The 12,158-nt window shown below is 39.6% G+C and overlaps 1 protein-coding gene across 1 annotated transcript in view; it reads right to left on the reverse strand.

Moving 5' to 3' along the window:
* Positions 1-10,199, reverse strand: part of TRIP11 (thyroid hormone receptor interactor 11) — a 34,021-nt gene extending 23,822 nt beyond the window's left edge. The window contains exons 1-7 of the mRNA XM_014957472.1: positions 10,073-10,199; positions 7,456-7,532; positions 6,240-6,350; positions 4,813-5,088; positions 3,628-3,696; positions 2,752-2,917; positions 124-489 (exon numbers count right to left, since the gene is read on the reverse strand). Of these exons, the coding sequence (XP_014812958.1) occupies positions 124-489; positions 2,752-2,917; positions 3,628-3,696; positions 4,813-5,088; positions 6,240-6,350; positions 7,456-7,532; positions 10,073-10,199 (1,192 nt within the window). The remainder of the gene's footprint in view (positions 1-123; positions 490-2,751; positions 2,918-3,627; positions 3,697-4,812; positions 5,089-6,239; positions 6,351-7,455; positions 7,533-10,072) is intronic.
* Positions 10,200-12,158: the final 1,959 nt, after the last annotated feature.

Genomic DNA, 12,158 nt, shown 5'->3' on the forward strand with positions numbered 1-12,158 from the left:
ATGAATAAGGTTCTCATATTTAGTTCCAAATTCTTAACATAAGTCCTGAGCATTAAAAGTGAAAACCTGTGAAGATACACTAAAAAAAAAATATATATATATTAAAAATCATCATCTTTGTACCTAACAGTGCTTGCTGTAGTCTGACAACATCTTCTGGTAGTGATGTCTTTGATTGGAGCTTCTTCTCCTGCTCTTTAAGGAGGGCATCTTGCTTTGCAACAGAACTTTGAAGCATACTAAAGTCAGATTTAAGATTTTCGTATTCTTGTGTTATTTGTATTTTTTCTATCTTTGCCAATTCTTGCTCTTTCAGAAGAACTTTGTTTTCTTCTTTAACAGATGACAGTTCGTGATTTAATTTTCTTATTTCATCCTCTAAATCCTTTACAACCTGCAACCCTTCTACTTTTCCTCCTTCTAGACTCTGTGCATTTTTCTTCTGTTCACTGATTTTGGAGGCATCCATAGCATCAGCGCTCACACCACCTAAAAATCAAAAAAGATAGTTTGCAGTATTAACCAAAGCCAGCATGGTAGACCTTCTGCTTAAAAATCTCCTCTTCCACCTCTTCTCCTGCCAGAGAGATAGTCTAATCCAAAGACATGATCATCATCAACAGAAAGCTTACTTAAATAGAATTAACATTTGAAGCAGTGCTATACGTATTAGTAGTTTGATAAACAGCTTTTCAAATACACATACCTGGCTCAAAAGGTAAGCATTACAAGACACACACTGTTCACAATTTAATTAAAATATACTTGACCCCAACTCTCTTGGCAGGGAGTTGACAGAATTTAATTTATCAGAATTTGGAATCCCTCCATTTTCTAAGAATAATTTATCAAACCCCGTTAAATTTAGCCTGATGCAAAATCCCTGTTTATAATTTAATTAATTAAATTTCAAAGGTTTGCTGAATGGTTTTTATAGAGAACAATTTGCTACAAACTAGTACATCATTTGCTAAATGACGCACAAAGATTTTCACCTACAGGTCTCATTTTGGAGAACTGATGCTTTTAGATATCCCACCATGCTATCATAACATTGATAGTTCTGTACAACCCTCACAACGTAATTTCCAGGCAAGTTACACAGTATGAAAAGGCGTAAACAAAAGTGTACAGAAAAAAGCTCAATGAAAGCACACTGCTTGTGAATTCATTTCACTGTAAGTCCAAACACCTTCCTCTGCCCCAGTCTGTATTAAGTTGTCAAACAGAAACAACAAAATAAAACCATAAAATACTCTAATTCTTCAAAAGCTGTGAGCAGTATTTATTTTACAGATAACTTTAATGCAAAAGATATGGGATTTCTGCCTTTGACTTCACTAAATTAGTCCTGCTGGTGTACATAAGTGCAGTATATATAGTATCTGCGGTAAAAGATCACATTTTAACAGGCATCTGATTTCAAGAAATAAATTCTCTATAAGCACTACCTTAGAAATTAGGAGGCTGTGAAAGTATTTCCCAAGAAGAAAATGGATGTTTGCCCAAAAGGAGAGTATATACTCCTTAGAAGTCTAAGTTTTAACAGATAATAGAAGTTTACAGGAAAATCTTACATATTTGTGCAAAGCCCCAAAAGGAAACCTAACTGGCACAACTATTTTTATGGAATATGAAATACCTACAAGACAAAAAAAATGCTCCTTCTGAGAACTACTGAGCTTCTACAGAGAATCACAGAATGGTAGGGGCTGGAGGGGATGATCTCTTCAGAGGTATCTAGTCCAACCTCCCCTGCCAAAGCAAGCTCACTTAGAGCAGGTTGGACTGGGACACATCCAGGTGGGTTTTGAGTATCTCCAGAGAAGGAGACACCACAACCTCTCTGGGCAGCCTGTTCCAGTGCTCTATCACCCTCAGAGTAAAGAACTTCCTTGTCACATTTAGACAGAATTTTCTGTGTTTCAGTCTGTGCCTGTTGCCTCTTGTCCTGTCACCAGGCACCACTGAAAAGAGTCTGGCCCCATCCTCTTGGATGCTCTTTGGATATTTGTAAGCATTGATGAGAACTTCTCTCAGTCTTCTCTCCTCTAGGCTAAACAGACCCAAGTCTCTCAGCCTTTCTTCATAAGTGAGATGCTCCAGTCCTTTAATCATCTTTGTAGCCCTCCACTGGAATCTCTCCAGTAGTTCCTTGCCTTTCTTGAACTGGGGGACCCAGAACTGGACACAGTACTCCAGATGTGACCTCACCAGGGCAGAGTAGAGGGGAAGGTGACCTCCCTTGACCTGCTGGCCACACTGTTTTAAATGCACTCCAGGAGACCACTAGCCTTCTTGGCCACAAGAAGGCTGACTCATGGTCAACTTTTTGTCCACCAGGACTCCCAGGTACCTCTCTGCAGAGCTGGTATCCAGCAGGTCAACCCCTAACCTGTACTGGTGCATGAGGTTACTCCTCCCTAGGTGCAGGACCCTACCTACACTTGCCCTTGTTGAACTTCATTAGGTTCCTCTCAACCCAACAGCCTAGAATTTAGAGCACAACATTTGATATGTACAGGAAATGACCCTCTAGACTGATACCTGTCAAAAGACTAAATGCTGTCATTCCAGCATTCAGCCAACCACAGTGAATATGACATACTAGGACACACGTGTCTTAAATATGAAGCTGAACTTCAAATTCCTAAATATCATGTATTTGATATATCTATTACACTGGTATACATGTAATGCTTTTAGCAAAATTACATTAAATAAAAAAAGAAAGTAGGTGGTAATAAAGACCTTGTTGTAACTGATTCTCAAGTTCTTCAATTCGCTCTTCATATTCACTTAGCTCTTCTCGGTGTCGACGACTTATATCTACTAACTTTTGTCTGTGTGCATCCTGCAATACTGAAAGCTCATGTTGATGTTCATCTATTTCTTGACTTAATTTCTGTTTCAGCTCCTAAAAATATTATCAGAGAAACACAATGGTAGAATCCAGTACAGAAGCTTAAGGAAAAAAAATACAAAAGAAAGAAAACGCTTTCCCTAGTAAACATAAAAGATTTATTAAAGCATTTCTTATAGAAAATTAATTTTTTGTTGGTCTGGATTTTTTTTTAAATGTGTTAAAAGACATTCCTTTTAAAAATATGTTTGCACAAAAAGTATGCTCTACACAATAGCAAATATTAAACGAATGTAGAGAGATTAGAACTCATTCACAGGAAGTGGATACACTAGGACATATTTCTAGTAACTTTCAAGGATGACATGCAAATGAGTGTTCTGCGCGGCCAATGAAAAGAGGCATGATGTTCTGAGAAGGGAAAAGAAATTATTTTCTGTATCTAAAACTCGGTATCTTAAGTCATCAACAGCTTCTGAAAGTAATTTGCGTTCATAAATACCAATGCCATTCTTTTAAGCTTACTTACTATATTAATCAAATCATATTAATACCCTTTCTCAGAATATTTATACTGTTTGTATTTACACTGTTTGTAAATATAGCAACATTTCAGTCAGCAGTACAATTACATGCCCACATGCATTTTTAATAGTAAGTGCTAGTGTTGTAATGATTTTAACTACACAAGTCATGTGACCATATGCAAAACCATTAAGATTAAAGCAAAAGAGAAGACCAGTTTGTCAAATTTGTCATCTTACCTTAACAATATTTTGCAGTTTGCATATTTCACTTTGTTCAGCATCATTTGTCCCTTGCACTTTGGAAGACTAAGAAAAGAAAAAACACATATCCATCTGAAAACTGTGATAAATACATGTAAGTGCTTCCTCTATTGATGCTCAAAAGTAGAAAACAACAAAGCTAATGTGAAGCAAAATTCAAACCTACAGTAATTTTGATCAAAACCAGACCTTTTAATAGAAACATTTTAATTTTCCATTGATTTTTTAATTATTACATGCAAATGTGTAAAAGCTCGGGGTGGAAGGGTATTACTACACCTAATAAAGACAACAGGGTTGCTTAATTTTACTTGAATATTTCCACATGGGAAAAGTATACATCTGAAATCAGGCTATAGCTTAAAAAATGATGACTCACATCAACAACAGCTAAAAGATTATATTCTTTCTTGTCTCAGCAGCCCATGAATTACAACTAACATATTACGGACTGAGAGAAAATTAAGTATGCAAGTATTCAACCAGCACTTTGAACAGTATTGTGCTGTCAATACATAATCAATATCACAGCCAGGAACAAAATAATATTTTGAAAGGCTGCACAAAAATGAAATCCTGAAGTAGTATTCTAGGTGAATATTTACAAAACCCTTTTCCTAACTTGACAAATCACAGAATGGTTTGGCTTGGAAGGGACCCTAAAGATCACTGTGTTCCAAAGCCCCTGCCACAGGCAGGGACACCTCCCACTAGACCAGGTTGCTCAAAGCCCCATCCAGCCTGGCCTTGAATACCTGCAGGGATGGGGCATCCCCAACTTCCCTGGGCAACCTGTTCCAGTATCTCACCAGCCTCACAGTGAAGAATTTCTTCCTAATACTGAATCTAAATCTCCCCTCTTTCAGTTTAAAACCATTACCCCTTTTCCTGTTGCTACAGTCCTTCATAAAGAGTCCCTCCTCCATCCCTCCTGAAGCCCCCTTTACGTACTGGGAGGCCACCGTAAGGTCTCTCCAGAGCCTTCTCTTCTGTGCCAGCAAAAAAATGACTAAAAGATCATTAGGTTTCAGATTTTCCATCAAATCACGTTGCTTCCAGAAACTGTACAGCATGAACTTTCAAAAGACCCACTCCAGAAACAACAAATGCAATGAAAACACTAGTTTGGAGGGAAGGGCAAGGTAAAAGGGAATAACTCACCAATGCGATCTGCTTCCAGTGGTCAACCTCAGATTCAAGCCTAGAAACATCATTGGACAATCTGTTTATTTCTTGTTGCGACCAGATTATATCTCCAAAATCCATGTCATCTCCTTCAAAACCCGAGGAATGTCTGACCACTGGAACGTAGGAAGCTGATGTCGTGGTTGGTGGCAAAACAGCAGCTCCTGCCTGTGCTGACTGAGCAGCCGACTGGACTTTCTGCAGTTGTTCCTGAAGTGCATTCTGCCTAGCTTTTAGATGGCTGATTTCCACCTGAATATACAGAATACAATGCATTGTTTCAATAAGAAGAGTATCAAAATACACTCTATTTTACCCCTTGTAGCCTTATGAAATGTGAACCAACCAAACATCTCCCCCCCAGCACAAATTACTGATCACTTTCACTAAAAAGAAAAGGAAAAACCCCACACACCCTCCTAATGAAGAAAAGCAGTCTTAGCTGATGTTTTACAAAGTCTCAGGCAAGGACATGTATTAAGAGTTTGAATAGATGTCAGTTAAGTCAAACTTCAGTAGAAGTGTTGGCTGCTTTTTTCAGCAGCCAAGGTACCTAAGTACTATAGCAAGATTCAGACTAACAGGTTGTATAAAAATATAAATATTTAAAGAGGGTATTCAGATATGAAAATTAAGCAATATGATGCTTCCCCAGTTACTTACGTTACATGTGGTTTCTTTTACACTTAACTCAATGCAGTGAAAATTTATTTAGAATAAACTGAATTTAGCTGCATGCAATTTTCTCATAATAATTCCGTTATTGTATTTAATAAGCAGAATTCTATACATCTCAAAATTCTGCTTCCTTTAGCTCCTACATGCATTGACAAACAAAGCAGAATAAAAACTCCTTTTGTGAAATTCTAGGCATACTGGTAGCCTTCTTCATTTAGAAGGCTATGAAATGCCATATTGCAAAATAGGTTATAAAGCTGATGTTTCCATTACAAAAGAACACTTCTCAAATTATGAAAGCTAGTTCTGTTCCCTCTAATTGTATACATTAATAAAAATAATTATTATATCCACAGACAATGTAACTGCTTCAAATGAGAATTTGTTCCTGTTGCTTTCCTTAAAGATAACTGAATCAGAAATACACAGCAGTTTAAGTGTCCTTTCTCCAAGTGATTTCAGAAACAACAGAAATTCTGATCCATGCATGGCATTCCCAGAGAGTTTTCTCTTTTCTCAACTATCTCCTGGCAGCTCTGATTCTATTAGATGATTCAAGGAATATATGTCATAGTCTCTCAATGTCTACATTAATAAACCAAGAAAGCATAACTCTGACCAATACATCCACTGAAAGAACACTAATACTATAACAAAGAGATTAAACAGCATAATACATATGTTTACTGGACACACTTACTCAAATATTTCACTCTGTATCCTACCTCTTTCTGTTGAAGCTGATTTCGGTACTCTACAGATATCTGCTTGATTTGAAGCTCTGCTGCTTCATGCTTTTCTTCTAAATCACTACAAACTTTTTTCAGTCTCTCGTTCTAGCAAAAATGAGAAATGAATGTTGGTAAATTCAGAAGAGTTCTTACATAATTAGAAAAGCATAAGCCTGCTGAACACTAAAGAAATCAATAAAATTGTACAGATTTCTCATGTTTTTTCACTCGCAACACACAGTAACTTCCAAGTGTGGGCCCAAAACCATGTTCACGTCCAAGCTTTCCATGGCATGGACTCTAGCTCGCTTTCAGGAGAGGGTTTGTGGTGACCAGATGTAAATACCCAGATAAAAAATTCAGAGCTGAACTACATCTTAGCATGATCCACAGGCAGAATTTAAGAACAGCCACAGAGCACAAATACAGTCCGGTATTCTCTCTCTGACATTGGCCAATAGCAGATGGCAAGAGTCTAGAAAAAGGGCAAGCAGGAACAGTTACTTCCCCAAAATACTATTTTAACTTCTCAATGCTCCTGAGGGCTGAAGACATACATGACAGTTGTTGGTTTACAGCAATAAATAAAGCCACAAGACCAACAAGTCCTTTGTAAAAGTACACAAAGTCACTTTCCACAAGGGCAGGGAAGATTTGTAAGCAGTTTTGCAAGAGCACAAGCACAAGTAGCTATGTCAGAATGACCACACAGCAGGGCAACACACAGAGAACTGCATCAGGGAACACACACACTCTACACTTTGAAGCTTGCTGCAATAGACATGCTGCCTGGCACAACAGGGCATTCTAGATCTCCTTTTATTTGTGGTCATGAATGAAACACTATAAATCAATTTTAGCTCTTTATCAGCTAAGATTTATGACAACTTAAAAGATTTTTGCATTTGCAAGCTTTTCAGAGCCAAGTCTATTGCTGCAGCCCAAGACCACATGGTAGGTAGGAAGAGTTGCAGGATGCTGCAGTTAGCAAAGATAAAAACCTGCACCATACGCATACTCCAACAAGCAAGTGTGCCCTCCTTTTCTGTGATGGCAGTTTGCCACCAAAAAGAGCCACATTCTAACACCACTGTCACCCTTGTTTCTAGATCTACCCAGGGATAAGCAACTTCAGTGCAGTATTTCACCTTTACAAGAAACACATGTTCTTTACTGCTTTTAATTATAATAGCGTTCCAAAATTTCTTACTTCAAACTTTTGTGCTGCATTAATACTTTCTATTTCTCTGAGTCTAGAATTGGACACATGGAGTTCCGTTGCTGCATCTGAAAGAAAGTGGAAAATTTTCATTTTTATTAAACTACTTTTAATCTGTTAAGTAGACATCAGTTAAGATCACAGTAATTAATAAGTATCTTGCTTCAGACTGTTTCAGTGTTCATTCCTAGGTAAATAGCAACAGCTGATTTTATCAGAACATTGTAAGAATTACTTTTCAAACCAGAGAATCTTTATGAACCCAATTTAATTCCCTCTTATCCAGGCTTAAAGTCACACCACAAAACTAACAAAAAAGTACAAATTTAAGCTTTAAATTAATGGAAATATAACTACTTCACATCAGTGAACGTGTTCTTCATTTGGGACTTTGCCCTGACATGACAGTTGTGTGCTTCTCAGTAATCTCATGTGAAATTTCAAAACAAGAATTAGTTCCATGAAACAGACAAAACAGTCACTAAATTGTCAGAAAAATACCCACCCAAATCCCACAAAGTCCACAAAATATCACACTCAACAAAACACCAACCCTGCCCCCCACATAAAGGCATAAAATCCCCAGAAGACTCACTTTCATTTACAAAGGTGACACCATCCACCATACCAGGTTATCTAATACAAAACCATGTAATTCTGTTCCTGGATACTCTTGCTTTAGCGATCAACCTTCCTCAAATAGGCTGTTTACTTCTCTCATGTCCCACTTTTAATAGATATAAACACCACATTTCCTTTTATTAATGAGAAATTATTCTGAATTTACTATAAAGCAACCTTGACTTTTTTCCAAAATTTGAAATCAATACAATTTTCAAGTAAAAACTGTATTTCAACATTTCCTATGTGCTATTTAAAACTGATGCAGCTCAGGTGCTGCAGAGGCAATAATCTACCCATGAAAACTGCTACACTGAAGATGTTAAAGTCAACAATTCACAAACACCATCTTCAGTTCAGATGGCAAAGTAGTGAATGTATTGGACAGTATTAAAAATGAGGAAACTTTAGAAAACTAGGAAATTTAAAAAAAAAAAAAGTAATGAACTGCTTAAAAAGTGTTCTTTAGGCCACATAGTATTAAAGGCCTTTATGGAAGAATACTTAGATGCTACTAGATTTTTACACCCTCAAGGCTAGTAGCCCACAAAAATCTACTACTCTAACGTTTTTAGGAAACAGAAATTGATCACAGCAGTATCTAGCAGTCAGGTATAACTGGAAGTAACTATTGAACATCAGCAGATCTCTCTCGCACAAACTAAAGTACAAATGCATGAATCAGAATCTCAGCTGATCTTTTATAAAGGCAAAACAAACGCACTAGATGACTTCACAGTTTAGTGGCATAAAACAAGTTTCAAAACTAAACTAATATGGATTTTGGAGTTTAAAACAATTCAAAGCAAGTCTTTCAGAAAAGTGGGAAAAAAGGTAACTTCGCAATTATCAGAATAAATTTCTCTCTTTCAAACATTTCACCTGTATACCAAAAACCCCATCCATATTAGACCAGTAGTATCAGCTTGCCAACAAGTTTTATACAATACTTTCACAACGTTTCATAGTTGTGAAGTTGCAAAGCAGAACTGTTTAATTTCACATTTAAGATGAGTCTTAGATGTTCTTTGTGGTCGCTATTCCTAACACTGTTCGCGAATGCTCTTTTTTATTTTTCAAGAAGCTATAGTTTCAACATGGTAAACAATACTATTGGTATTAACCTGTTGATATTTATTGACACATTATACAGCTGCTTTACTAGAAAAACTGAAAGTTTTATTCAAAAACTCATAACAAAAAAGTATTATTTCAAATATAAAGAAAAGACTACAGTCTAGAACACATTTACTCTTACTTTATTAATATCTTACTTTGATGTCTCTTTTTTTGCAGCTTTCTGTTTGAAATACAAATCATCCCAGCTTCTAATTCCTATAAAGAAGGGCCCCATTCTCCTACTTGGCTGTAGGAGAATGGCAGAACTTGACAGGTTTCTCTGAGCCCAACAGAAAAATAAACAACAAAACCATGAGAAACTCCGAGCCCTTGCCTGTGTGACACGTCACACTTAGATCACACCCGTGGCAAAAAAAAAAAAAAACAACTGCGGACTGCTACTACTCCAGTTTTAGGAAATCACTCTAAAAGCGGCTAATCAAACAGGGTTTTAAATAAACTAAGCAAACAGAATGGAAGAAGACCGCTGTTTGCGTGCTTTCATTACTGATCAACACAACGCTTCGCACAACTCAGAAACTTCCGAATAATAAACTTCGAAGGGGTTGACCTCTGCTATCACAGCCTCGGAATATGTTTATTCTCGGGATCCTGAGGTCAGAGAGGCGGAATAAAAACGAAAACAGGGCCAGCAGCTCTCCCGAAAGGCACCAAGCCTGGGTTGGGCAGGACTGCTGCCTCCCGGCCGGCCGCAGGGCCCCTGAGGAAACCGGCGGCCGGAGGAAGGTCTCCCTCACCCCAGCGGCCTCCTCGGGCGGGGAGGCACCGGGGAGGCAAACACACACAACATACACACCCCCAAAACCGCCCCCACGCAGTCCGGGGGGAGCGCCTCAGCCCTCCTTACCGCCCACTTCCTCGGTGCCCTCCAGCAGGATGTCCTTGGTGAAGCTGGAGATCTGGCCGGTGAGCGACGACAGGCTGCCCCCCACCTGCCCCAGCGACTGGCCCAGCCCGCCCAACCACGACGCCATCGCCGCCCGCTCGAGAGGGCTCCGGGCCTCACTCGACCGCCTCTTCTCTTCTCCTGGCTAGGGAGGGCCAATGCTTCTGCTGCAGGGCTCAGCTAGGCCGGTCCCGGCCGCCCCTCCGCCCGCATTCCCGCGGCGCGGCTCAGCGGCTCCTCCCGGCGGCTCCGGCCTCTGCCACCTCAACGGTAGCCATAACACCCCCGCCCCCGGCACCACCGACTGCCGGCCAGAGCGCCGCCGCCGTCACGTGAGCGCGGCAGCGGGGGATGCCGGGATAGCGGCGGAGCGGCGGGTGATGGCGGCCGGCGGTGGCGGAGGGGGTACCTCAGCCCGGCTTCGTTCACGTAGCTGGGTCACCCCGCTCTATCGAGACACCGCGTCCCGCTGCCCCGAGAATAGAGGCCTTAGTATGCGAATATGCGTTTGTTACGAAATTGGCGAGTTCCTGAGACACTCTGGCCCTCGAGCTGGGGGGTGGGTGTTCCCCTGAGGTGCCTCACATGGGGCTTAAAGTCACACCACAAAACTAACAAAAAAGTACAAATTTAAGCTTTAAATTAATGGAAATATAACTACTTCACATCAGTGAACGTGTTCTTCATTTGGGACTTTGCCCTGACATGACAGTTGTGTGCTTCTCAGTAATCTCATGTGAAATTTCAAAACAAGAATTAGTTCCATGAAACAGACAAAACAGTCACTAAATTGTCAGAAAAATACCCACCCAAATCCCACAAAGTCCACAAAATATCACACTCAACAAAACACCAACCCTGCCCCCCACATAAAGGCATAAAATCCCCAGAAGACTCGCTTTCATTTACAAAGGTGACACCATCTACCATACCAGTTTATCTAATACAAACCCATGTAATTCTGTTCCTGGATACTCTTGCTTTAGCGATCAACCTTCCTCAAATAGGCTGTTCACAAACATGGCGAAAATCACATTGGGTAGTTTGGGTTTCTTCGGCATATGCGTGCTCGTGCATGTACAGGAACAAACTGACCTTTTAGAAATTAGGTAAAAGCTGGTGGCTTTTTATGTTTCAATATGACATGTAAATTGTATTGGTGTGAATAGCAGCTAGGTGTATAAACGCAGGCGTTCTCCACGCTGCTTTTCTTACAGTGCTGGTTCAAAAGATATAATTTCCTAAGGGAAACCATGTAAATTTAAATACTAACTTTGTTAGTGGAAATTTATTCATTAGTGTGGATGTTCGATTGCAATTGGGGAAGAAATCTAGAACGCATCTAGATGAAGGGTGCCTACAAGAAAGCCAGAGAAGGTCTTTTTACAATGGCATTTAGTTATAGGACAAGGGGTAATGGCTTCAAACTTGAAGAGGATAGATTTAGCTTGGATATCAGGAAGAAATTTTTCACTCTAAAGGTTTTGACACTGAACAGGTTACCCAGAGAAGCTGTGGATGCTCCATCCCTGGAGGTGTTCAAGGCCAGGCTGGATGGGGCTTTGAGCAACCTGGTCTGATGGGAGGTGTCCCTGCCCGTGGCAGGGGGCTTGGAACTCGATGATCTTTAAGGCCCCTTCTGACCTAAACCACTCTATGATTCTATGCTTGGTTGGATTTCCAGCCACAACCCCAACATGGGTCTGAGTCAAAGTTCTTTTTTGTTTTGATCAAATGAAATTGAAAATTAAAATTACTAGGGCCTACAAGGAGGACTGCACTGCTACAGAAAATGCAGTATTAAAACAGTAAGAACAATACTGATATAAAAAATAGTCAGTAATGGAAATAAAATACAGAGCAGCTGGCTCATTGCTAGCTTCAAATTAATAACTCCATAAAAAGATGAATAATTAAAGCACTACATCAATGGTAAAATGAAGCTGAAGAAAAAGAGCATTTCACAGCTGAAATCTCAATAGTTTCAGAGAGGAGCTCAGACTTTTTGGCTGCTTCATCTTTCCTCCATTCCTTTCCTTCAGTTTCC

The sequence above is a fragment of the Calidris pugnax genome, unplaced genomic scaffold (genome assembly GCF_001431845.1).
Source record: "Calidris pugnax isolate Ruff unplaced genomic scaffold, ASM143184v1 scaffold211, whole genome shotgun sequence".
Lineage (NCBI taxonomy): Eukaryota > Metazoa > Chordata > Aves > Charadriiformes > Scolopacidae > Calidris > Calidris pugnax.